Consider the following 27,702-nt stretch of genomic DNA (forward strand, 5'->3'; position numbering starts at 1 on the left):
CACAAACTAGGCAACAATTGTTTTCTCATATTCAGATTCGTGTCTGCTATAGGAGAATGCATATATATATATATATTAATGTTCAAACCACCGTCAGCCATTCTCATTTTCCAACACAATCTCTGTTGAGACTCTCCTAGGCTAGAATTGAGATTTTTCTCCGTGCACGTCCACTACATAGTAGCTCAAAACAGTACTCATTCCTTTCGGACCTGCACATAAAGCAGGCATTGGATATCAATAGCAAGAAAATTTTAACTGGGAATTGCCTTCACAAAGCTTCCCAATTGACAGATCCATCTACTACTGTCTATATTCATTTGTACAGCAATTTGTTCCCCTCCACCTCAAGGAGAGAGAATATCCTTTAGAATACTAACAACTCCACCAAATCTTGACTCCTATAATTTCTCAAACACTAATGAAGGTCAAGGGGGAAAAAAAAATCTACAAAAAGAATGCGCTAATGATGTCTCGTATTTGAACTACGGAGCGTCACCCCATGCAAAAATTTGGTATATCCAAGCAAACTGAGTTTTCCATCATTTCTTATCCAGTCTTTGAGAATTGAATAAGCTGTAGGGCCAAGATTCAACTCCTGCATCAGAGTGCCACAGGTTGAGAATTTTTCAACTACTCCCAAGCAGAAATACACACAAGAAACAGAGACATTCTGAGGCGCCAAGAAATAAGGAAAAACAGATAATACCCGAGCCAGCTCTTCCACTGATATTACTCGGTTGCCCTCTAGTTCGAAATGCTCAAATGCAGTTGAAGCAATTTGCTCCCAGCCGTCGAGAGCCTCCAGTTGGTATGTGCTGATTGCAGCTGCACAAAACTCTTCGAACTCCATCTTTCGATAAGAGAGCGGGGCCATCTGAAAGGCATGAGAGCAAACCCTTTTGAGGAAGCTATAAAATGAAACTAAAGGGAAAACAAGAGCTCAAACAGCCAGGATGCAGTTAAAACATGTCAAACCCGCCCCCACCATGGGAGGCACACCACATAAATAATGGGCTACAGAAAAGGATATCGACACTCACTGCATTTAAAATATCAGGAACCCTCGACTCCTTCAGGGCATCAGTTGCGTTCCGAAGAAGAGCCTGCAGTTTTACACATTCTCTTTTAGTTATTTGATTAATCTAGACCAAATAAGATGGGGATGAACAAAAAAATTTTTTTTTTTTTGTGGGCTGTGGCACACACTAACAACTGGAAAGCATGCCTCCCAATTAAATTTACCATTTTAAAGTTCTCGAAAGAAACACGTCCATCCTTATTTGGTTCCAAAAGTATAAACTGAGCTCTAAGATAAACCAATTCATCCTCAGTTAAAGCTTTTGATAGAGCCTGAAATTAAACAGAATAGAACGAAAATTGCTAAGAGTCATAGGGCCTGATATTAAACAAAATAGAACGAAAATTGCTAAGAATCAAATTTCGACCCAAAATCAATACAGTTTAAAACATCATAGAAGAAGGCTTTGTTTTTTGGGTCACAATTCAGTAGGCAAAATAAATATACAAGCATCAGGCTCGATGCGATCATGTTGAACCCACAAAGACCAGTCAACAGACTGAAAGCAAGCAAAAAGTCAACCATTGGGAACACCCATTATTCTGACAAGGAAATCCAGAATTTAATAGCTGCAAGTAGTTTTGATAATTTCCTGTATTGTCCGCATTTAATGTCAGCACTACAAGTTAGTTAAAACAAATAAGGAATTTTCATCCAGAAAACTCGTGACATTCAGCCAATGAAAGAATATAATTTTATGTCTGTCAAAGTAAAAACCACGGCTCATAGTGATATAATCAACAAAGATAATGGTCAGAGTGATTTCTAACCTCCAAACTCCCTCCCGTGCCTGCTCCCCAACCCAACAAGAAAAGGGGATTAAAAAAAGCCACAACAAGAAAAAATATGAAAAGGAAAAGAAAAACCTATCTGCCTTTTTGCACAAGCTGAACCAATTCAAATATAGGAATGACAACAGGGCAGGGTGGGGCGAAGGAACCTTCCCCCACCCTTGCCCTGCCCTGCTTCTCCTGCGGGTGCCCATTGGGAAAAAAAGTTCATAATTAATAAAAAATACATCATTAGTAAAAAGTGTAATTAGTAATTTAGGATAAATGTATTAGTATAACTAATCAATAATTTGTATTAGTATAAAAATATAATTATTAGTATAACTAACAATATTAAATATGTTATATATATAATTTTTTTTTTTTTTTGGGGCGGGTGACAGTGCGGGGGTATATTCCCTCATCCTCTGCCCCACTTCTTAACGGAGGGGAGAAAATTAACCCCTGCCCCACCCCAACCCCCCTCCCCCCCCCCCCCAAATAGGCACTGGCCCCAATTGCCATCTCTATTCAAACATGATACACTATATAACAATTGAATGGAGAAACAACAAATTGTGTTATTGAATATAGGTGTCACTCTATATACTTTGGTGGATCAAGGCATTGGCCAAAAAATGAAAAACCATTATTTAATGGAAAAAAGTTAGGAAGAACCCTAAGTATGATAATAGCCATGTGGAATGGAGAAAGAGTACCAAGAAGCATGAAATAACAGGTGATATCGGGCAGCATTTCTTGAGATATTGGATCAGATAAGGTGCTGCCACTTCATTTAAACATGATCAAATATATGGACAAGGTAATTAAACCAGAAGCACAGCAGGAGAATTTGTTAATTCCTCAGCAATGTTAATAAACAGTTAACAATGATCACGAAGGACATAAAGTATATGATGATTGCAAAATACAAATATCTCTTAAGCTTTGATGGACAACCTGAGAAATTTTAAGTAGCTGCCACTACAGAAACACAATCATCCAGAGAGATAACATGGAGAGTTTCGAAAAAGAGAACCTATATAGAAGGATTGCATCCAACACAGCAAGCATCTCAACAGAAATTAGTCAAGTAGCAATTTGGGTACCAAAATTTTTCCCTAAAGAGCCAACTCACCAAAATGAAAAACAAGTTCAAATTAACAAGGGGACAAAGAGTATACCCTCAGTGCTGCATGTTTGAAAGGAGTTGCATGTAAATATGACTTGACCAACTTGTAAATCAAGATATCAAGAGGAATAGGATGGTTTTCACTCCGCAGCCATGGGTGCGCTGTTACCAAACAGTGTAACTGTGTAAGTTTGTGCATAATACATAAAGAACAGATTAAGTCAGCATAGAAAGCAATGTCTTAACCAAATTGTTAACATATATTTGTAATAAGACGAACAAGTAGATAACCATATTAAAACATATTTACTGGGTACTTGGAAAATTAAAGCTCTAGCATTAACTCTTGTGGAAAGTAAAACTTACTCAAAGCTTGTGCAGCAGTCATTCTCTTCCTGTAGTCCTTGTTTAGAAGCCTTTTGACAAAGTCCTTGGCTTCTTTTGAGACAGAAGGCCAAGGTATATCTTCAAAGTTGGGATCAGCTCTGAGAACTGCCCGGAAGATTCCAGATTCTGTCCTTGCCCAAAATGGTCTACTCCCACATAACAAAATATAGGTTATAACACCAATACTCCAAATGTCTGCCTCCAAGCTATAAGATCTATGGAGAACTTCAGGTGCCACATAGTATGCACTCCCAACAATATCATTAAGTCTTTCATCTGCACAAATCCAGGTTGAAGCACAACAAAGTAAATAAATAAATAAAAGAAAACACATATAAAAATAGAATCAATTTATCATAACTTACAGAATTTTGGTGTAAAACCAATAACTAGTCCCAAAACATAACTAATGACACGTAAACAGAAACAGAACTAAGCTTCATCCACTCGATAATATTAGCAAAGCCCTAACAGAAAATTTGCTGCTCATTCTAACAATGGTAAATATCAACAACTATTGTCATTCTAAAACATTGACGTCATGTGAAGCACAACTACTACGCAACTCTTTTGAATCCCATTGTAACACACTGATGTCACATGAATCCCAACCAATGACTCGCTCCTTTTTAACGAGTCAAACATTAAACTTTGCCTCGTACCACAGAAGATGTAATGAACTAGCTAAGAACTTTCGATTGGATGAGGTTTGAATTTCGTTATCCATATTGAGTTTGCTACAATGAGCAAAGAAACTAGCAGTTGAACAGAAAGTTCTAGAAAACCACTTAAGCATTTATGACCTAGCTAAAAACCTATGGTCTTATCAACAGGAAAATATACTAGCACATGTATCGGACATTACATTGAAAACTTTTCTGAAGCAACAAATCATATGTTACTTTAATCAATTGTCCACTTGTTCAAGTATGCACACAAGCTCAAGCAAAAACCTTAATGGGCCTTTAAGAAATATACAAGCTACAGAAGCATGAGGATCATACAGTGGATGAACCAGCATTAATCTCAACATAAAAGATACAGTAGGCATTCCTTCAGTGTATCACAAGGATATTAAACCAACAATGTAAAAGAAAAATCAAGGTAATGAGGTCATATGAAGAGGTTTTAAGGGTGATACCTGGTCTAATGAAGTCAGAAAGACCAAAATCAATAAGTTTCATATCAGCTTCTTCACTTCTAGAGGTAAAGAGGAAATTCTACACCACAAAGAGCAAATAGAAACAGCATAAATAGTAGAAAGAGATAAGTACATAGATCAACAACAAAGCATTTGACTTGTGTCAGAACAAAATTATACTGCACACAAAAAAATAGTAAAAAAAGTTGCACAACCTCAGGCTTCAAGTCCCGGTGGACAACACCTTGGAGATGACAAAATGCAACAACACTCAATATTTGAGCAACAATGAGCTTAGCATCCTCTTCTGTGTATCTACCACCTCTACATTGAAGCAGCAGCAGCATATATACATAATCTCATAGCTTAACGGGCAAAAGAATTTTCAAAATCAAGATTTCCTTTACCTAGATAATATTCTGTCAAGTAGTTCTCCACCTTCACACAACCTGTACAAGAAAATATAACAGCTCATGTCACATCCAAGAGCAAATGAAGATTCAGTGAAGTAAAGATCATCTAATATTGAAGTAGAAATATCCATCATGCTTATGAAAAGTGGCTGAACAGTAATTAAGTCCAATAGAAACCGAGGAAGAATGGAGTAGCACATAAATTATTAGCAAGTCCCCAAATAAGCAAAATACTTATATGCATATATGTTAATATATGAATTTTTCAGCAAAGACTTTTATGGTAAGGAAAAGATGGGATTAATTATAATAGACGCGTCGATTTATTAACTAGTACACAGGACATTTCCTTCTATGAAAAGAATTTTTCTTGTCAATTGATTCTATCCATCCTCCCAAGATAGAAAATAGTGTCAGACCATAAGCCTTTCATAAGCAATCCCTCAATTCAATTTAGATGCAAGCAGAAGTTACTTATCAGAAGATTTTTCTGATAAAAGAATTTCAATGTAAGAGAACTTTTTCCTTAAGGTAAGGCTGTCCATAACCAGAGGAGAAGTAAAATCTCATAATTACAGGAGAAAAGAACATACTCCATTACTATGTACACATTATTGGCATCTTCACAGGCATCATAAAATTTCACCAGATGTCTATGGCCAGATAGCGCTTTCAAAATTTTCACTTCTCTACGGACATCTTCAATAGATATTGCTGTCGTCATCTGAAAATGAAGCTTGTTAAGTTAAATATCTATTTTGCTCGCAGAGATTATGATGGATCAAGACTGTGCCTGAGAATGTAACAAATAAAGTAGAAAAAATGACACTAAAATCAGATCTCTGTTGATTGGACTATATCTGAGCCAAGGAAGTTAAAAACCCAGGACAGGTGAAGAGTAAAATATACAATGAATCATCAATAGTACAACAAAGAGTTAATTTCATTTAGGGGGCAAAATCTAAAACAGAATGGGTCGAATAAAAGGGGGGAAGGTGAAGTAAATATCTATCTTCCAGAATTTTGTCCCCACAGATGTGAGTGAATGAGTAAACTTAATATTCCAATTTAAGGTTTCTTTCCCAGGGCCAAATTGTTGAGCAATGCAACGTATATCTCCCCATACAAGTGACTACTTGTCTGTCTGATTGCGTGAGTTGCACAGTTACATATACATCATGCATCTTAAGATCAAACCTATCATATAGCACAAATGACAGTTAACATGCTTTGTTCCCTCACCACCTTTTTGAACCTTCTTTTAACATCCCCACTCCCCTCTTTACCAAAAAAAAAGAAAACAAAAAACATCATTTAACAAAAGCAACTTACTAAACCTTTCTAATACGTGCAAATGGACTGTTGCAGCTAGGAACGGCAGTTTCATGCATAGTATTGCTAAATGCAGTAAATCCTGGTAAGGAAACACAAATTTTCAACTTACAATATTAAGTAAATTGTGATGATACTAGTCAAAAGAATTTGATCCTAGCTACAAATTTAATCACATGCTTAAAACATGCAAGTCTTAACCCTACAGAAAAGATGCTGCCTGTGCATTTTAAGATGAAATTTGCTTATAGGTGTTCTCAATTGCTTTTGAATTCTAATTTATTGGTCTAAGAAGTAGCCCTTAAGGTGCTATTGAGGACAACTTTTGCCTTTTGAAGACTTTTAAAACAAAAATATGCTTCTAAATTGAAGTACTCCTTATAGGAATTTTTCCACAGTAGCTTTAAAAAGCTAAAGCATAACGAGATTCAATGCCTAAAGGATTTAATTATGTTTGATTTTCTTTTTCCTCATTAGATATGCAGTCGCTTTAAACAAACCAGCCTATTATAATATTTTAGAATTAGAAATAGAACACTTACTATTGCGAAATGGAAGGGGCTTGTCTTCCACGAAGGACGACAGTCTTGAGTTTATATCAAATGAAAATTCAAGTTGTGACTTGCTTTCTACTTACATAGATCGTTGATGAAGTCATTGGTTTAGTAGCTTTACTAAGAAACTTTGATACAAGGATAATCACAACATTTTTGAAATAATAATTCCAACGCATCCTCAGATTTTCGTACTTGTTGCAAATGTCCTAGCTAACCCATTTACTATAAGGAAAGAAAACACAAATAAGCAACTAAAGGCCACCTCATTTTTTCAAATCATAATGATGGACATCTTATTCCCCAACCCCCTTTCGCCAAATAATAATAATATGGAAACTTTCAAGAATCCTGGAAAGCAAGTACTTTCCAGAAATTGTTACAAATTCTGACCCTCTATATTACGATCACTAACTTGATATAACAATGGAAGAAAATCCGGTAGATGCTTTGCAACCACATGCTAGAAGAGATTCACTAAAATATGGCAATGAACTACTTAGGGTGCAAAAGCTGTAAGTTTTCACTTTCAAGATGAAAACTAAAAACCTAAATCCTCTTGGCTTCCTGCACCTCACAAGTCCGAGGAAGAAGAGCAACTTTAGTTGATGCCTCAAGCAGAAAGAAACAGGAGCTGCTAAATTTTTATACCAGCAAAAAAAACAAAGAAAGTCTCTGATGATTATTCAAGATATTTAAAGATTCTCGTAGAACGTAACACCTTTAAGATACAGTTAGAAGATCTTAAAATAGCAGCTAGAAATTTCAACTTTAAAGCTAGGTACGGCACCTGGCTGGATATAGTTTGTATTTGTCAGCTAACATCCACAATATTTTCCTAATTAGCAACAAATGAATGTATGGATAAGCTTTAGCACTATCTTAAAATAGCAGCTAGAAATTTCAACTTTAAAGCTAGATAAGGCACCTGGCTGGATATAGTTTGTATTTGTCAGCTAACATCCACAATATTTTCCTAATTAGCAACAAATGAATGTATGGATAAGCTTTAGCACTATCTTCTCATTTCCTAATCTCGCTTCCAATGGGCATAATATATCTTCTCATTTCCTAGTCTCACTTCCAATGGGCTTATTATATCTTCCAAAAAGTCCTACAATTTTTTTTTTCTCACACTAAAGAGCATCTTCAGTATTATTATAAGAAGTCTCTTTGGTACGCTAGAGGAGGAGCTTTAGTGGGTATCCAAACATTGGACTGGTGAGACTTTCGTGCAGCAGTTCAAAAAGCTTGTTTTTTCTGTGGTGATTTATCATATTTGGAAGGGACGTAATGCTGCTATATTCAGGTCTGCTTCAGTTTTGGCAGATAGCATCATGGAAGCTATAGTACAGGAGATTAGGCATGTGGCTCTTGCATGGGGAAAGATCCCAAAGTCTCATGAAAGCTGGAAATTGGATTTGGAATGGAATATCCCATTAACAGTGTTTAGTTAGTGTAATGGTCCGATATAGATTTCTGTGGTAGTTAGTTTAACGTGTAAAACGAGATATTCTATCTTGTGTACAAATTTACCTGTCCCATATCAATAAAAGCTACAATTTTGCCTAAAAAATCATACGAGGTTTCTTATTCAGGGCCAGATGGTATGTTAAAACATTTACATAAGGTGAAAGAAAACAAGAAGTCTGATACCACTCGATGTGAAAGCACTGAATACTTGCTAGTATACACTTGCATGAGAACTTGTGAGACAAAGATCAAAGTCACACATGAAGATTTTATTGGATATTGAAAAGCAACAGTCGAAGTGTATCAAATAAATATTCACACTCATTAAGTATGGACCCTATAGGCTTTGTCAAAGAGAAGTAGAACGAAAAAGGAATAAACAAACAGTGTCATACTAAGTACCAACAGCTTGATGGGCTATTCCACTATTTTGATACCTTCCACAAAAATCCTGCATTGTATTCCACATCCAATCTTGTTTCAGGCTAGAATAACAAGTGCCCAAATCTTTGAGATTTCACATAATATTTTAATCTTTAGACAGTGCGGTGAACATTGTGGATGTTTTCAACTATCATTACTAAAGTATATCATACCTCAATAAAACTCCAGCAACTAAAAGAGCAACTCAAAACTCTTAGATTCTAGGTATCTAGCATTGACTTCCCAACAAACCAAACAAAACAGAAGCTTGCCAGCATGTGGATGTTATAAATTTCAGATTCCAAAAAGGTTTGAGAATTACTTTTTTACATTACAAAGGTCTTCATAATTCTTTCACCCTAATGTTGGTTACACATATATAGAATAGGGTAGCAAACGAGTCAAGTCGAGTCGAGGTTTGGCCTAATTGAGCTGAACCTCAACTTAATTTTACCAAACTTGAAGTCAAGCTCGAGCTCAATGAGCTCTCAATGCCAAGTTCAAGCACAAGCACCATCTCAAATATGAGCCAAGTCGAGCTTGAGCTCGAGCTTAAAAAAATAAAAAATAATTATTTTATTTTTTAAAAAATGAATAAAATAGTAATTTTTCTTAACAAATAATAAAATATTAGGAATATGCATGTGATTTCACTATTCAAATAAAAAATAATATATATATTTATATATATATAAAAAATCGAGCTGGCTTGCGAGCTAACAAGCTGAGTTATCTTTGAGCTCGAGCTCCACTTGGTCAGCTCAAGTTCAACTCAAGCTTAGTGTTGACCGAGCACGAGTTGAGCTTTGATCTGAACTGCTCGCGATCGGATCGATTCGTATGCAACCCTAATACAGAAGTCTGCCTTGGATCAAGTTAAAACCGCAACACATTCAACTCATGGCCTCGGGGACATAATTCATTCCAAAGAAGTGTTTTGAGAAACCTTAGGAGATCCAAAGCATTGTTGTCAGGAAAAGCCCTCAAATTTATCTATAAACCATTTGACCCTACCAAGTAAATCAAGACAAGGCATGATAACAAAAGTCCGGAGTTAAGAATGCAACGAAATCAAATGCTAATATGTATTGTTAACATGTTGGCTAATTAAAACAAACAGAACGGGCATGTACGACTTTCAACTGTGTCAAAGTCTGGAAAACTCTGTGTTAGATTTTCAATAAAGATACAGCATAAGAATCTAAGCAGGCTTTGCATTAGGATTTGAAAAAGTTTTACATGCTGTCGTACCAGACAAAGCCTGAATAATTACGTAGAACCATTTAATCATTTCTACCAGGTTAAGGCAAGTTCAACAAATACAGAAGATCATCTAACTCTCAACCTTAACTCAGTTACACCTACAAGAACAAGCTGAAAACATAAAAATAACTGTCTTGCAATCATTCATGCATTCCCCAACAACTCAGAAGCTTATACACTGCTGCCGAATATATGTTAGCATTTAATCACCGGATGTGATGCTGAGACGTATGCTAAGTTATTGAGCTTTCATGTCTCCACTTTTGTAGCCCTGAGCCTTCTATAAGTCTCAGTTTGGATCAAAAGGGTCGGATGCTTATGAAAAAAAAAAAAAAAAAAAAACTTTCTATAACAAAAACCAGGCAAGGCAATTTAAAGACTGGCAATTGAAAGAAAAGAAAATTAAAGTTGATGATTAATCATTAAGACCTTCTGAAATTGAAATGTTAACCAAGCCCATCAGCCGAATCCTCCAACAAGGAATTTAATTCAATTATCTAACTAGAACATTGCAACTACAACCACAAAATCCACAACCAGTAGGGCTGAATATTGATTTGAATTCTGTTGCCAAAAAAATGCAACTACAATGAAGCAAAATGGAATCTTTATCCAATGCCACTTCAGCTGTAAATGGCGATGTTGTGACACAAGCAAAGCTCGACTTAACTCAAAAGTTCAAACCTTTGAGGAATCAATCAATCAATCCGCGGAAAAAGGAAAATGAACTTAGTTTACATATCAAAGCAACTAAAATTGCAAAAACATGCAATCTGTTGAGATTTGGAAAGAAGAGATGGAGAGAAATTAGGCATTTAAAATAAAAAAAAAAAAAGGAACCTTTGCTTTAGAGATGATTTTAACAGCAACAGGAACGTCTTTGAGCTCGCTCTTCTTGCCCTTAGCAAAGCACGTATGGCCAAAATGGCCCCTGCCCACCTCTTTCCCCAACTCATACTTGGCTCCGAAGTTCTTATTATAACCAAAGTTCTTATCCAGGGAGTGCTGATGATGATCACTTTCGGTGGCGACGGCGGTAGTGGTAGAGTCCTCGGGGATCGGGCCCTCACGCGGGGTCTTGGGATATCCGAAGCGCCTGGCGAGGGAGGCCTTGATGTGCTTGGCCGGAGAGGGGGGCGGGAAGGGGCGCTTAAAGAATCTCCGGCCAGGTGTGGACCTGGCCGGAGAGGGGGAGACGCCAGCTGGAAGAGGACTGGTCCCACCCGGTCCTCCTCCGTGAGGATAAGGACTGGGCCAGGGGTTGGGACTGGGTAGGGCGGAGGATCGCCCCGGAGTATTTTTCACAGAGGAGATGTTAACCCCGCCGTTATTGGTGGGGGAGGAAGAGGGGCGATCATCGGGGAGGGAGGTGGTGGGCCTACCGCTGTCCCCAGTGGGGATCGTCTTGCCATAACACTGCCCCATCGAAGAAAGCAGTAGTAACAGGAGGAGCTCAAATGTGCAAATGTTGATAAATTTTTCTCTGTTTTTTTTTTTTGGGTTGGTTTGTGGTGGGGGTGGGAGGACGGGGAGGAGAAGCGGGGTTTGGGGGTAATAGTAGCAATAAACCTCCCTCCGTCGGTCCCGTGGATCGGAGGTGGGGAATCAAGTCAAAGTGTAAAAGGGTCTAAGCAGTAAGGAAAATGGATCGGGACAAGCAGCAGCATCTTCCCGGCGGGGATCTGAATAGCCGGTGAAGATGAAAATCAGGAAATGGGGGTGGTGGGTGTATGAGAAAGCCCCCGCAGCAGAAGAAGAGAGGGCAAAGTTGGTGGCAGGAGTAGGAGAAGTAGGATGGGATTTTGGGATTTATGGAAAAAGACAAAGTTAGTCGGGGAAAGAGAGAGCAGAGGAGAAGCAGAAGCAGAAGCAGTGCTGTTGCAGAGAGAGAGAGAGAGAGAGGGAGATCTACCAGTACAACAAACGGCGGCGAGAAAACGTTAAAATTACCGGATGAAGGAAAAGGCGGATCCGCCCCTCCCTCCCCAATTCCACTCCTCTCTCTCTCTCGCCCGCCTTCCCGGTCAAAGAGTCAGAGACTCGTACTCAGATTTTACTACACAAATTCACTCAACCCCCACCAAAAACCCAGCAAAAACCCCCCGTTCAGTAAAAGCCGCGAAAATCATCATATTATTAATTTATTCACAAATAAAGGAGGACCAAAAACAAAATCATAATAATAATACTCTAATAAGTTTATTATAGCAACCCCCCCCCCCCTACCTGCAAGGAGGTGAGGTGTCGCTAAAATGTCTTTTATTGCACCCAAAAAAAAAAGAGTAAAATGTTGCCAAGAATATCGAATCTTTTGTGTTTTTGTCAATTTTTTTTCTTGCTTGAAGGGTAGTAAAGGGAAAAATGGCTGTCGTTTACTTGTTAGTTATTAGTTGTAGAGAAGGACAGCAGACAAGAGGGGACCGGCGCCGGCCCCCAAATTGGATAATGTAGAACAATAGTAGAGAGAGTAGTGTATTTCCGAAAGGCATGGCTGGTTCGGAAGAACTCACCGCCGTTTCTCATACACATCATGCCATTATTAGAGTTTGAGCTTTTAATTTTGACAATAATACTTTGAAAAAACACACTCCGTACATAGCTGGTACGCACCGTACAAACAATTACTACAGCAGCATAAGACCGAGTAGGCGACAGCAACGACCAGCCGGATCCAGTTTGCGACGAAATCCACTTAGGGGTAATGGCGGCGGCGCGGGGGTTAGAGCACCCTGCATCCATCCACTTCCGTTTTTGACACAGCATTTTGTATCAGGACTGGGGTGATCACGCGGTTTAAATCAGTGCTTTGAAAGGAAAAAAAGGAAACAAAATGTGAAGTACCAAGAAGATTATCCATTTCAGCAAAATTATTTATTTATAGCTTCAAGTCGATAATATTATTATTTTTCCATGCTATTGCCCAACGTCAAGTCAAAGAAGACAAACATCATGAATTCTTGAAGCATGAGTTACATCTCTGTAATCATTCAAGAACTATATATATATGTATCAGCTGAAAATATCTCATTGCTCATCTTACGCAAATCCATCTTACAGCTAAATTTAGAAACTATAAAGTTAAGATCAAAGCAAAATGCTTCACCGAAAAGTTAAAGAAAAAATATATTATTGTATAAGAGTTACACTACAATTATAACAAAATCGCTGAGTACAAAACTATCCTAGAGAAAATCAAAGAGTTGCTGATGGACGGGCACTGGCCATAGATGTTCGTATAAGTCATCTGTTTATATAGTTTGATTTGACTGTATTCACTCTTGTAGTAGTGTTACTGTTGTAATATAGGAGGGCTTCCTCCATTGTAAAGCTCCACTGAGTATCGATGAATAGAAAAAAAAAAACATTTTTTTTTTTTTTTGCTTTAAAAAGTTGTAGTTCATAAGAGGACAAAAAAGGGGCCAATAAATTTGAGAATCTACAATAATAGATCCAGTTTGCTTTTTTCTTTTTCCATTATTTATCGGCTAAATTTGCTAAAATAATTCTAAAACTTCGTTTTAAGGAGTTGAGTGACATTTCTTGTCAAAAAAAAAAAAAGTTAGATAATCAATTCGTGCCATTTTAAATACTTCAATTGTAAATATTATGACCATTTATTCTTTACTTTATAAATAGTTTTTTTTTTAAAAAAAAAAAAAAAAAGAGAGAGAGATGGAGAGAAAGTCAGAGATATGATCATTATGCTGTTTCCGGGGGACGGGGGGTGGCCAACCATTGTGGGGGTTGTCGAAGGAAGCACCGGAAAATAGAGGTTTAGAAATGTGTCAATACAGGCGTGCCATTCATTAGGACGTGAATAACTACCACTGTAACTTCCATATCATACTACTAGCTATCAAGCGGGATATATAATAGTACCAGTGCCATATTTTGGATTGGACACTGGAGATGCCATATGTAGCCGTGGGCACAGGACATCAACATGAATATATACACATGAGTCGGGTGTACAGCATTATTATTAGGGAAATTTTCAAATGTCGAATTAGTGATTTTTTTTATGAGTTAACTTATATGTAATCCAATGTTTTTACTGATCTTTGTTTCTATTTTTTTGGTATTAAAATTTAAAATAAATAAAAAAAAGAGCCAAAATCACTACTAAATTATGATAATCCCACTACTCGAAAATTTCATAAATTTTAAATGAAATATTTCAACATTTTCTTTTCTATCTTATAAATCTAAATCCATAATAAAATACCACCAAAATTATCCTATCATAGTGATAAAATTATTATTATAGTTGTTTATCAAATAGTAGGTATGGATATAAAAAATTTGGCACCTTTTTCTTATAATTATACTAGATAATGTTATAATTATATAGAAAAATAAATTAAAACTCATTACACAATAGTAGTATTTTTGGGTATTAATTTAAAATTTTGACCAAATCAATATTACTTTTAAAGTTTTGTTATTAAAACTATCAAGTCAATGGAGGAAGATGCAATTTTTCAAACTAGGAGAGAGCTTAGAGCTTAGTGAAATTGTGAGAAACCTCAAGGGAGGTTCCTGAAATTATCCCTTATTATTATGGTTACTGAGATTAAGGCTCGCATCCATGGGTAAAGAGCAGACGTGACAGTTCATGTTAGCTATCAGGCTTGATGGGCACTTGTCCTTTGGAGCATTTAAAGTTTTTTAGTGAACGACTTTTTTTCTACTTAATTATTAATGAAATTAAAATATGAGTTTTACCTACCTATTAGTACTTCAGAACAAGTGGATTACCTATGATTAATTCTTGCTAAAAAAAAAGATCCAATTGTAATAATGCCTCCCTCCCATACATTTTCAAGCAAGGCTATAGACAGCATATATATAGATATACATACATACATATTGAGCTTGTTAAAAAGCCTCTATAGGGAATTACCTTCTATTTTACTGCGTGTTAGATGAATTGTCTGGGAGACGGTTTCTATTTGTTTTGTAAAAAATGATTAAGCCAATCGTTTAGAATCTTTAAAATAATTGTAATGGATTCTAATTTTGATCATTGTGCTTGCGAAGCCAACAAGATTACTGCCAAAAAGAGAACTGTCATTATTCATATTAGTCTTTAACAAGTTTTTGATTTGTTTGCGTATGTCGTTTCTCAAGCACACGTATATAACAGGATTGAATGCTTTTGTACAGAGATCTGTATTGGGATAACATGGAATTGACCCAACTGGGTTAAAGCGCACACGTATATATGGATTGATTTGAGTGTGCTTTTCTAAATATACTATATATGTCCCACTAAAAGTTTAACTACAAATGCATCATCGTTCGGTGACTACGCACAGCCACTCCGTGCTAGCTCCGATACTAAACTTGCCCTATGCTTCAACAAGCGTATTTAGTTGGGTCTGCACGTAACGGTTCTGAACTTCGGCCCCGAGTTCGCGAAGTGTAATTGCAAGCTCCAGGTGAAAAGACGGCGATCGTTGCGGGCGGTGGATATCGTGTCGGGGCTTGTGTTCAACTCTTCATTCTCCGTCAGAATGCTTCTTTCCTCACCTTGTAATCCTCACCGGAAACTGGGTTGGGCTCGTGGATTTCTAATGACTGCTGCAGCGGACCCCCTTTTCTAATTTAAACTGCCTTTTCATTTGGGCCAGTGGTATCTATCCCTCCATAGATGAGACGAGGCGAACGATAGGAGAGCAGGCCGTAGTTTGGGCATTGATGCACACACAAATTACACGGGACAACATGTGGTAGATTAAACACCCTACCGTTGGTACTAAATTAAATGGATTAATATTTTATACATTACGAATGTACAAATCATCATCATTAAATGCATTAAATGCATGAGAGCGAGACAGGCGAAGGTGCTGCGGCCCGATGGACATAGAGTTCATAAATTAATGGCCTGCCTATTAAACCCAGTTCCCTTAGTTACAACTTACAACAACAGGCTAGGCTGCCCCAAAACAACAGGTAGCCTAATTAATTACCCCCTATTACAACAGAATCCTAGCTAGTGCGTGAATTTGGTGATTTAGTTGAGCCGTGACATCCCCTAATTTCCTTCCCCCCCCCCCGCGATTAACCAACAACGAACTTGCGTCTCCTTTTGTATTATGATGATGATGATGATGATGATGATGATATAGCAGTACTCTTCTTACCAGTTTCCTTTGTGTGGCTTCCAGGTTACTCGTCACGCGGACCTGTTTGACATGTGTAGTGTTTGTTTCGACCTCATCAATTGCGTAATTATTAAGAATCCACTTTCTTTACTTTTACGCTTTCCTTGCGCATTCTGTTGTTTTCTTTTTCTAGACAACCATATCAGAAATTAATAATTGTTCTTTTTCTTTCTTCCTTGTTTTTTTTTTTTTTTTTGTAGGTTGACAACATACAAGAAAATGGTTGAATGAGAGTGGACAATTGGCAAGCAGGATGTTGAAATTTGCAATTGATAAAATAATAGCTGTGAGATTAATCTTTAAAGATTAATCTTTTTTACACTGACAGTGTATATACTATCACTGTTGGATGAATAATAATTATCTAAAATTTGAATTTGTAATTCAACTTTTACACACATGTTATTAATCTAGCGGTGATAGTGTATACACTGTTAGTGTGTGTATAAAATTTACTCATCTCTTAATTGCATCGTAAGAAGACATTGATTTTAATTAATAATACAACTACTAGTAATTTTTTAAAAAAGTTTTTTTTGTAAGTGGGAGGTTTTCAATTTAGAATCTTTTATTTACAATTTCTTCCATCTTATCATTCAACCCAATCCCTACCCAATTAATACAACTACTAGAAACGACACCACGCTCGAGTTTTAAGACGTAATTTAGGGTTTGTATAAATTAGATATTTTTGAAAAATTATACTATGACATATTGTGTTTCAAAGACTTTCACTGTAGATGGTTTTGTATGAATTACGTGTTTTTTGAAATGTATTTTGAGATATTTTTAAAATTTTATTAATTTTTCACCACCACCGCTTCTTCCTTCTTTCCTACTCCATCCTCCACCGCCGTTGTCACCCCCTGCCTCCTCCTCTATTCCCCTCTTTTCATCTCCTTCCTCCTCTCTCTTCCTTTCTCTTCCACTTCATTTCCTTCCCTCATTCCTCGTCCTCTCCTCTCCCTTTCCTCCCTTTCTTCACACAATTCATTATCTTCCTTGTCCTTTCTGATCGTATCTGTCACGATCAGAGAACGAGATGGAAGGGAGGAAGGTTGTACAAGAAAAGGAAGGGAGGAAAGAGGGGGGGAATGGATAGGAAGAGAGAAGAGAGAGGACAGAGTGACAAAGGGTCGACCACGAAAGAAGGAGAAGGGAAAGAGTGGCAGTGGATGGTGGTAGTGGATGATGATTGGAAGACCAAAGAAGTGGTATGATTTTTTTAATTTTTTTTGTTAGGCGTATTTGAGAAGTGACAGATGAATATGAAAAATTCATCAACTTTCCCTGTAATTTTGTAGGCCTTTCTTGGCATTATTATGGGTTTTGGGCAGTCCTAGGCCAGAGTGATTAAATGAAATAGTTCTTTGCACTTAGCAGATACGAGATAAGGTACTGCAAAATTAATTAGGGGAGTTGGTGGGTAAGCATCAACTAGCACGTACGTACAAGGACACGTAGAAAAAATAATTTTTCTTGTTATGGTTCCTTAGCACGTAGTCAGCATATCATAGTTAAGGGGTTCGCTTCGCTTAAAGATGCGCGTCCCATCACATGCTATAAACTCTCTCCATTCCATAAAATAGGTTCACTTTCACCTTCACAAAAATAAAGACGGATAATACTTTCATTATATGCCTTTCCATTCATATGTGTATCAGTGTTGTACGTATTACTTCTAGTAGAATGGTTGACTGATAGAATAGCATATTTATTAATTATAAGATGCATATTAATTAACTACGGGTATAATACTAAATTTATGCACTAACTATCCTTCTAAACTGGAAATAGGTAAGGATTATCAATACGATTGTGTTGGCCCAAACTCGGCCTGAAAGAGCAGGAGCCAAGCTTAATGTAATTCTAAAATGTTTAGGCCTACATTTGAGGCCTAACTAAAATGTGAGTCGAGTTTAGGTCTCTATAGGCTCTACTTAGATTAAAACTCGATCAGTTATATATATATATACACACACACACCCTAATGCATATAACTATAAATGTATTATTTTTAAATATGTAATGTATAATTAGATTATTAGGGGGAGGGTTGGATTGGGTGGTACGGGGGGAGGGAGTGTAAGCAAGAGGTCTCGGGTTCGAGTCCTCCCGCTTACACACACATAAAAAAAAAAAAAAAAGATTATTAGTAATTAGTATTGGTTTTGAAGAGAATTAGATTCATTAAATAAATATATTTAAATAGAAAATCCTAATTAGGAGCCTATTTACTACTGACTGCTACTGTTAGTCCATTACATGATTTGAAACTAGAAGCCCTAATCCCTACTCTATCATCAGAAAACTTTTGGTTTATGTACTTTTAAAAGAATTAGACACAATTGTTGTCTGAGAACTTTTGGCTTATGTAGTTGTAATGAACATTTCAGTGATTGATGTGTAGTTTTAATATTTAAGTAGAGTGCAAAATAACTTTACTATTTAATGGGTTATGATGCACCATTTGGTACCGCTCACCCACCTATGATTTGATTTACTACTGGCATGGTAATGGACAGAGTTGGGGGGAGCAGGAGGAGGGAGACGGCGGTACCAGTCCGTCAACCTCAACACACCCTCCCTCGGACTTTGCGTGGTAACGAAGTGGAGGCAGATCGAGCACGCATGCACTAACGCCTACAGTATATGTATGCCAAGAGCATAGCCAAGCCTACCAGCACATTTCAATAATGTTAACCCGGAAATTAAGGGGCATTGAATTAAGTACGAGTGCACAATTACAGTTTGAAGCTACCGATTCGAGTAAATTTAAGCGCATTTAAGTGCACAATCAGTCGCCAGTCAAATGCTGAAATATGCATATGCATGAATGAGTGTATGGGTTTCTTAGTTCCAGACACCGCAGAAGAGTTGTGAATACTAGTAATTAATTTCGGTCCCTCCTTACCGGTTACCACCGGCCAAATTAAAGAGAATGAGCAATTATTTACTCTACAATTAAAGAGAAGATCCCGGGGGTACATACATCTGAATCCTGAATGTGACGACGAGTTGTAGAGCAGAAGGAATCATCAGTCGTCAAAAAATTGGTAGATCGGATGCCTCATTGGTTGGTTACCTTTGATTGAGAGAGAGGATGCCGGCATGCGACTTGAGTATTTGTGAGTTGTGTGGGATTCCATTCTCTCGCAGAAATCACAGCTCGCAATGCCAAATGCAAAGCCAGTGGCAAGCAGTAGTACGTAGAGTCTGAGAGCCACTCCCAGCCAAATGCCCCTCTCTGCAGTCTGCTCTGTGTTGGGTTGCCATCTAATCCGCTTGTCTGTCAGTCCGTCCATTTGTGTGTCGATTCAGTAAAAGACAACCAACCGGCTTTTGGGGTTTCACGGTGAAATTAGGTTTGTGATTTCCTCTTAACTATTGTTGGAAAAAAACCAACCTATGTTACATAATGTTATGTTATGATATGCCAAAACGAAAACAAATTGAATACCAAAATCAGAACCCCCACTTTTCTTTTTAATCTTTTTGTCTTCTAATGGAAAAAGAAAAATGTTATTTGATCCGACTGACCATCTCAAAAAAACATCCCCCCAATTACTTTTGTGCAAATGTGCTCTTCTTCTTCTTCTTCTTCTTCTGGTAAACTGGAGTGGTAGTAGTAACAACATTGCAATTCTACTAGTAGTATATACTCAATTACATAGATGCTAGCATATACTAACTCCGCACCATCCACCCAAATTGCTTACTAATCGATCACATTTCCAGTTCAAAAACAAAAACGCCCCTAGGGAGTAATTAATTTAGCAGCAAAAAAAAAAAAAAAAGAGTAGTGAGGGGACTGCTATGGTAGCAGCATCGATAGCACCGCACATGAGAATGAGTGGGCTTTTCCGATCCAAGTCTTGCACCCTACCTCCCTTCATCCCCACCCCCATCGCTCCTCCTCCTTCCCATGATGACATCCTCAGACCAACATCCCCTCCCACCCCTTCTCGCTACCCCCACCACCACGAGGACGAAGACGACGAAAAAGAAGAAGAAGACGACGACGACGACTACTACCAAGACAGAGTGGAAGAGGAGGATGGGTATTTCCTCGTCAAAAAGAATCACAGCCCTGCTACGACGCCATTTATTGGGTTGGAAGAGCGCAGGAGCAGCAGGAGACACAAGAGCTGCAGTAGCACCAGTCGTCATCATCACCGTGGTGATCCTGATGATGGTCAGTTTCCTCCCGGGGGGTTACTGGCCATTGTGGTCGCGGCTCTGAGGAAGTCTCTCTTGGTCACCTGTACCGGTCTTGACCTTGACACCGATGCTGCTGATGACGTCTCCTCCTCCAACCACCTCGACATTGGCTGGCCCACCGACGTCCGCCACGTCTCCCACGTCACCTTCGATCCCTTCCATGGCTTTCTCGGCTTGCCCCGCGACCTCCAGTATCATCTCCCCCGCGGCAACATCGTCCCCAGCGCCAGGTCCCCTCTTTGTTTCAACCTAATCATCCAAAAAAGAAAAAAAAAATTTTTTTTTTTTTTGTTAATACAATGTATTTACTTATTGCTGTAGCATTAGATTCTTGCTCGCTTCACTTTCTTCTTCATTTAATTCCCAAGAGATCATTGTACAAATAACACATCTGACAGGTGAGCCTGATTTCTGCTGTGGATCTGAGATCATATCTGCTTTCCAAAGTATTTTTTTCACTACTACTACTAGTATCCTATCTTCTTTGCTTGCCGTGTTTCACTGCCTTGCGCATGTATGGTTTTGTGGTCAGATGATTTTACTGTTAGTCACCTGTCATGTTTCTACTAAATATACTAGTGCACTTAATGACTCCCACAAATGCTATTTCAATACTCAGGGATCTTATCCAATAGTACTAGTTGATAAGCAATTGGATGACAAAATTTTTTTTCTTTGGCTCGATTTATTTGGTTTGTGTTACTACTGCTATTGCCAGTCAATCTAGATGTATAGGCGATACTGGGATAGTTTTTTCACTAATTGTGATGCTCATATTATCAAAGGGTGCTCTGGTAGATGCTTCCATAATGTCATCCAGAAATTCATATTCCACGCTATCTTTCACTACCGTCACTGTTTGTTGCAATGTAAATTTGGGAATGGCCATTCTTTTCCCTGTTCTCTTGGATATTGGAAGTAAATTTGTTTCTAACTCTTACCGGACTTCATAAAACGCCATGATAGCTCTTGTTGGAAGGACTGGAAAGTAGAGGGGGGTGGGGTTAGGAAGGTTTCTCTAACCTTCTTGTTTGTGTCTCGCCTAGAAATTCTATTCAGAATTTTTAAATTCAGTAAATTTCATGGTTATTTGGGTGCCCTATCAGCCTAGGGATAAGCCAAAGAGGCATGGGTTTTCACTGATATTAATGAGTGGTTCCAATCTGCACTTGTGATATTAGAGCACAGTAGCAGTTTTACCATATTCCTGCTTTACTCGCGTAGATAGCTTGGTCTGGCACTTCATCTATGATTTTCTTTTCCCTTCTTACCCTGTTGCCCCATTTGCAGTGCAAGTGTATTTGGAGTCTCAGCCCAGTCAATGCAGTGTTCTTATGATCACAGAGGAAACAGTGTCCCGACAATTCTTCTGATGATGCAGAATCGTTTGTACTCAGAAGGCGGCCTAAGAGTATTGTTTTTATTATCTTACACTTTTGATGATTGCTGTAAAAATTTGAAAATAGTTGACGTAATTTTTCCTGCTTTGCTTGAAGGCTGAAGGAATATTCCGAATAAATGCAGAGAACAGTCAAGCAGAAAATGTTCGAAACCTGTTGAATAAAGGTGTTGTCCCATGTGGCATCGATGTCCATTGTTTGGCAGGCTTAATAAAGGTGTTGTCAAGTTAATATCTCAGATTCCTCTGCCTTTACAAGAAAACTAATACTTTCCAGAAAAGTGGCTTTCATTATGTGATATCAAAGCACACATATATATATATATATATATATATATATATATATATATATATATATATATATATATATATATATATATATATTGTCAAATGGCGTTGTATTATATCATTAAAACTTGATAGTTACAAAAAGGGTCAACTGCCCTATGATGTCAAAGCATTTATAAGAATACTGAAACTGTGAAATGCTATCAGACTGTTAGAAGTGTATAAGTGAATCTTGTGAACCAGAAGGAGGTACATCTAAAGTTGAACGTGCTACCAAACTTTAATTGACAGTCAATGATCTGAATGCCTAATTTTTCGCATTTTCTCAAAATCAATGAATTATTCTCTGTTAAATTTCCTATCTAATGTTTTGCAGACAATTTTATTTGTGAGTGGACAGCAAATTTTCAACCTTCTGAACTGAAGGAACAGTCTTTTGTGATCTTGTTGGATAATCTAGAAAACCAGTTAATTTAGTGTGGTATCTATATTAAGCCTCTACTAAGAATTGGTGGTTAAGTTGTTGTACGCAACGTGAATTTTTTGGATGCATGGCTTGCTTATCAAATAATATTGATGCATAAAATTTTAAATGAAATTAAACATATCTTGGATGAAAAGAGAAAAGAGGTAGTTACCAAATGAATGTATTGGGTAGCCTAGTTGTTGAACTTTCTTGGTTGGATCTGACATAGCCTAAGGCACCATTCTGTCCTCTTCTAATTTTGGCAGCAGCAATTGTTTTCATGTTAGTTTTTTATCAGATGAAATGCGATTTTTGATCCCATCCCCAAAATTTTCTGGTCTGAATTTAATCCATTGTGAATATAACTATGGCATATCTTACTCTCTTAGTAATCTGATGTAACTTTTATTTGCCTTTGTGAGATTTGTTGGGCATTCCTTGGGTATTACCTGATAATGATTTTTGAAACCCGGTGAATTTTCAGGCTTGGTTTAGAGAACTCCCCACTGGGGTTCTTGATTCTCTGACTGCAGAACAAGTGATGCATTGCAACACGGAAGAAGAGTGCACACGACTTGTGAAATTACTTCCTCAGACCGAAGCTGCATTGCTTGATTGGGCAATCAATTTGATGGCAGATATTGTGGATTTTGAACACTATAACAAAATGAATGCACGGAACATTGCTATGGTGTTTGCTCCAAATATGACTCAGGTGCGCTGGTGCTTCTACGCTATAAATATTTTAGATTTCGCTTGTTTAATGTATTTCCCTTCTTTTGTGGTTAAATTTTCATCCCAGCTTCACAAATTGTGTTTGTTTCCTGTTTTTAAGCATTCTAGACGATAGAATATCGGAGGCTTCTTTAGCTTTGGAGTGAGGTCTGTTAACGATTTTACGAATAATTTGCTCTAGGAAATAAGTTAGGGATACAGCTTTTTAGTTGCTTATCATCAGCGATTGACTTCTAGGCAAGCTAAACACTTGCTTAAACTTAGGCCGACGTATAGTCCTGGATTGGGGCTTGAGATGGGTTTGATTGTGTTGCTGTGTTTGTGTTGGCATCATTGCCATGTCTGTCTGTCCTTAGGACCATCCACGAGAGAATTGTATGCTTTTCTGTTAGTTTATTGAAGTTTAGCTGTGTGAGTTGTTTAATTAAGATGCTATTGAAATTTTATGCAGATGGCCGACCCACTAACTGCATTAATTCATGCCGTCCAAGTTATGAACTTCCTGAAGGCACTGATAATCAAAACTCAGAGCGAGAGAGAAGAATCTGCTTCCAGGATGACTTTACCATCATCGGCTACTCATTCTCCGACCCACAAGGACGCATATTCCTCAGACTCAGGTGTATTGATACAATGCCACCGGGGCCTTTATGGCGATTGCAGCGAGGGACCTGGCACTGGTGAACTTTTCAGAAGTGGGACTTTTGACCGCACAGAATCTGCCAGAGCGGATCAGTGGAACTTCAAAAGCAAGAGTGATGCCAAGCAGGAACGTGAAGCCGTTCCAAGTAGGATATCAACAATTATGCATGATCTGGAAAGTGGTTTGCGAGATGATGGTTTGGAAAACATGGAAGTTTGAATAAAGGGGCGAGTGTTGCACCTAAGTAAACCACATAAGAAAAGTGCGGGTGTTGGAATTGTAGAAATACTAGAAGAGGGGGAGAAGCCTGGGCGTGAAGAAATTGCTACGCTCACGAGTCACGCCGAGATCTATGATTTTATGTTCATGGTCGAGATTCTTGATAAACGTTTGAAACACTGAAGTTGCTAGGGATTAGAGTATTGTTTGTTAAAAAAATTAATTTTTTATGAGTAGCGGCTTAAAATAATCTTTAAGCAAGCATTGCGAATCAAAACTTTCTTATTATCGCATTATCTTTGTATTAGATATAATATATTGGATTACATTCTATTTAATCAATTTTGATGAATTCCTAATTGAATTAATAAGAATAGGATAAGGCAGTGAAGAGGGAATGAGCTTTTAGAGTGGAAAGTAAGAGTCGATTGGCTTGCAGCACATCAAGGCACATCAAGGGTACGGGTTCATTCCCCTTGGATTTTTGGTTTGTATGTACTGCCGTGTTTGTTGTTTAGGGTGCGGTGGCCCAGAACCGCAAAAAGAAGGGGAATGAATTGAACACCAGATTTCTACTAATTCAATCACAACTTCAAACTGTTACCCGTTGAATGAACCTGCTGGAAAACGGACAAAATACATACATACATACATATATATATATATCGATCCAAGTCCAAGCTGTACATTTGCCCGCGACACGACTTCTTCAAACGTAAACGACCACGTGAGCCGTGTAAATCCAGTATTCCTCCGTCTTGTTTCCCGCTCTTCACAGTTCACACCCTTTCTGGCTTTGTGTTCTCATCTGCCAACACGTGCAATTATTGATGCACTACTACTACTACTACTACTACTACCGCTAGTAGATTCACCCGTGACATGTTGTAGTAGCGGGATGGAATGAGAGATGGATTGGATAGTTAAAAAAAGAAAATAACGTTAATGAGAGGTTCGAATACGAAATTTTTTACTTATAATAAAAAGTTGTTTTGAAGAAAAATATACGCTCGTGACTCTCAAACATTTAATTTATAGTAAATACATAAATGTTTGGAATCAAAAAGTGTTATAGTGATATTATTACCAAAAGAAAACTGGTAGGTTATTTATTTAACATTAATTAAATATTTAAAAAAAGAAAAAAGAAATTGTCCCATAAAGTATCCACTCTTTATGGCTTTCCTCCATTACATGAACAAACTGCCTGTTCTTTATGAGCATTTTATTCTGAATCATGTAATTTATGTTAAATACATAAATATTTGTAAGTAAAATTCAAAAAGTGTTACACTAATATTTTTATGAAAGGAAACTAGTAAGTTTTGTATTTAACATAAATTAAATATGTGAAAGTAACACTCACAAGTAGTTTAATTAGTTATTTAATTTGTTGACAAGAAGCAAGGTTTCTTTTGCAAAATTAGAATATAAAGGTAAATTCCCACAATCTTTTGTAAGTAAGCCCTAATTTCCTCCTGGGAGAGATCAGTGCTATTTCTTAAATCATAGAAGAAGAGGTGAGTGCTAGTGTCTGCAATTATCTCCTAAAAAAATAACATAAAAATTCTAAAAATATAATTAAGGTCTTTTTTAATAATTTGGAATAATTCAAATTCCGACACCACTAACTCCGGGGCTGTTGGGGTCAGACACGAGGCCAAATCTGAAATCCCTCGCCGAAACTTGACAAAATTGAGTCCGTCTAAGGAACAAGGCAATGATAGCCCCGATCAAAGGCCCCACTCTTATTTAGCCACCAATTGCTACGTCACTCCAGGCCCCGATCGCTTTCGCTTCACGTGCTCTTTCCGCTCTAACCAATAACAAAATAGCCGAATGGGTCCCCCGTCCCTCCACGTATGGTTCGTACACTTCATGACTCAGCCTCTGCACTAGGGCCTTTTTTTAATACAAAAAAAAACCTTTAAGACTACTAGTTCTTGTTTTTCTTTCTTAGCCTTTGCACTAGTTACTACATCGTGGCGTAAATTCCTTTCTTTTTTTTTTTTTTTTATTTTTAACCATCCATTCCTACGTACCCTAAACTACTAGGGTGCGGGATTAGAATCATGAACCATGGTGTGATTAGAATATGGGATAATTTTTAGGAAAACTTCCCTTAAAATTTTTAACAGTATCACTTGGTACTTTTGAATTTTAAAAAAATCTGACTTGCTTTTTTTACTTTAAGTTTTTGGTAATATTTGAGACCCATTTCAAAATATAATATTTAAAAATTCATTTTAAGAGAGAATATAATCTCATTTGAAATTCTTTCTTTTTCTTATGTTTTCTTAATTATCATAACATATTAATTCTATCTCTTAATATTTTCTAATTTCATTGATGTGGTTCTTTGACAAAAATTTAAAAATTGATAATAGGGTCGAAAGACCCTTTATTTTGTCATTAGTTTGGACAAGAGTTATTAAAATATTTAAAATTATAAATACTTTACAATACTAATAAAAATAACTTGAAATGTTTTATAATAATGAAAATAATTTTTTGCATTAGCTTGAAAATAGCACAAACAGATTTATATGTAATGTTTATCATTTTGTATTTTTCTAGTTTTCAAACCATTTATTTGGATAAAAAATTAAATGTTTTTAAAAAATAAACTGTTTATAAGCTCTTTAAATTAACTCAAAACCTTTTATTATAAAGAAATCAATATTTTTGTAACTTGTAAAAATCTCAAATAAACTTTTAAATATTAATTCTTTGTATTTGAAAGACACAGTATCTTTTGTCCTATCAAAATTAGACATTCATATTTTTTTGTTTTTGATCTTAAATTATTATTAATATACTTGCATATTTATACTAAGAAGTAAGACTACAAAATGCAAAATTTGGAATGAAATTATAATCTCTCTCCTAGAATGAGTTTTTTTAATATTTTATTTTGAAATGGTTGGTAAATGTTATGAAAAGCTTAAAGTAGGGGAGGCAAGTAAGATTTTTAAAAACTTGAAAGTGGCAAATGATAATATCATAAACCTCGATGGAGGTTTTTATAATGGAGCACTCACATAGGGACTACAATTAAAATAAATGCAAATCCTATTTCATGCCACCCAAATCATGATAAAATATTATGAAAAATTACACTTTCCATGGTTATCAGAACTCTTTTTAAGTTTAAAAAAAAATGCATTTGAACCAAAAGACAAATAGTAAGGCCTTGCTTGGATTGAAGGTTTTCGTCGGAAAATATTATCGTTTTCCGTGATCACATTTCCCTATCACCTTTTTCCCTCACATATATCAAATCGCTACAGTAATTTTTCCATGAAAAATGACGGAAAATGCAATCCAAACACAACCTAAGATGTCTATTGCGCGCTATAATGTAAGATGTATATCGCATCTCGTCCCTCCATTACTCCATTCTGCTTGATTCAAACGTCGAGCGATTATTTTCAACCCTCAATTGTCGTTTCTTGAAGAATTGATTTCACTCTGTTGCTAGGTTTCATTTGGGATTCGAGAAAAAAATATATTTTTAAGTGTTTTGGCCCTATTAGGGGAAGACGGAGGAAATAGGTCCTTTACATTTGGATCAATGTAATAATGGATTTGC

At 37.0% G+C, this 27,702-nt stretch overlaps 2 protein-coding genes across 6 annotated transcripts; one reads left to right on the forward strand and one right to left on the reverse strand.

Annotated features, from left to right (window-relative positions):
- Positions 1-204: 204 nt before the first annotated feature.
- Positions 205-11,995, reverse strand: LOC113728207 (CDPK-related kinase 3-like). 5 transcript variants are annotated; one of them, XM_027252757.2, is made up of 11 exons: positions 10,810-11,995; positions 5,518-5,648; positions 4,919-4,960; positions 4,727-4,835; positions 4,512-4,590; positions 3,350-3,646; positions 3,036-3,145; positions 1,246-1,353; positions 1,044-1,106; positions 710-877; positions 205-598 (listed from the first exon to the last, which is right to left on the reverse strand). In XM_027252757.2, the coding sequence occupies exons 1-11, from the start codon at positions 11,392-11,394 to the stop codon at positions 464-466; spliced, it is 1,827 nt and encodes a 608-aa protein (XP_027108558.1). In that variant the 5' UTR covers positions 11,395-11,995; the 3' UTR covers positions 205-463. The 5 variants fall into 5 exon arrangements, with proteins under 5 accessions (XP_027108558.1, XP_071932810.1, XP_071932808.1 ...); XM_072076709.1 differs by lacking the exon at positions 10,810-11,995 and adding an exon at positions 7,384-7,519; XM_072076707.1 differs by lacking the exon at positions 10,810-11,995 and adding an exon at positions 7,360-7,493.
- A 6,711-nt stretch (positions 11,996-18,706) lies between these two features.
- Positions 18,707-24,469, forward strand: LOC113724722 (rho GTPase-activating protein 2-like). The gene is made up of 5 exons (XM_072076710.1): positions 18,707-20,590; positions 21,651-21,771; positions 21,857-21,976; positions 22,998-23,228; positions 23,700-24,469. Exons 1-5 carry the CDS (start codon positions 19,956-19,958, stop codon positions 24,108-24,110), a joined length of 1,518 nt encoding a protein of 505 aa, XP_071932811.1. The 5' UTR covers positions 18,707-19,955; the 3' UTR covers positions 24,111-24,469.
- The last annotated feature ends 3,233 nt before the right edge of the window (positions 24,470-27,702 follow it).

This window comes from Coffea arabica, chromosome 2c (genome assembly GCF_036785885.1).
Source record: "Coffea arabica cultivar ET-39 chromosome 2c, Coffea Arabica ET-39 HiFi, whole genome shotgun sequence".
NCBI classification, from domain to species: domain Eukaryota; kingdom Viridiplantae; phylum Streptophyta; class Magnoliopsida; order Gentianales; family Rubiaceae; genus Coffea; species Coffea arabica.

Coding starts and splice junctions, on each gene's coding strand:
- LOC113728207 (XM_027252757.2), bottom strand. CDS start 11,394: ATGGGGCAGTGTTATGGCAAGACGATCCCCACTGGGGACAGCGGTAGG. Junction 4,961..5,517: donor AATGTGTACATAGTAATGGA/GTATGTTCTTTT, acceptor TTTCTTGTACAG/GTTGTGTGAAGGTGGAGAAC. Junction 599..709: donor CAGTGGAAGAGCTGGCTCGG/GTATTATCTGTT, acceptor ACTCTGATGCAG/GAGTTGAATCTTGGCCCTAC.
- LOC113724722 (XM_072076710.1), top strand. CDS start 19,956: ATGGTAGCAGCATCGATAGCACCGCACATGAGAATGAGTGGGCTTTTC. Junction 21,772..21,856: donor ACTCAGAAGGCGGCCTAAGA/GTATTGTTTTTA, acceptor CTTTGCTTGAAG/GCTGAAGGAATATTCCGAAT. Junction 23,229..23,699: donor TTGCTCCAAATATGACTCAG/GTGCGCTGGTGC, acceptor AATTTTATGCAG/ATGGCCGACCCACTAACTGC.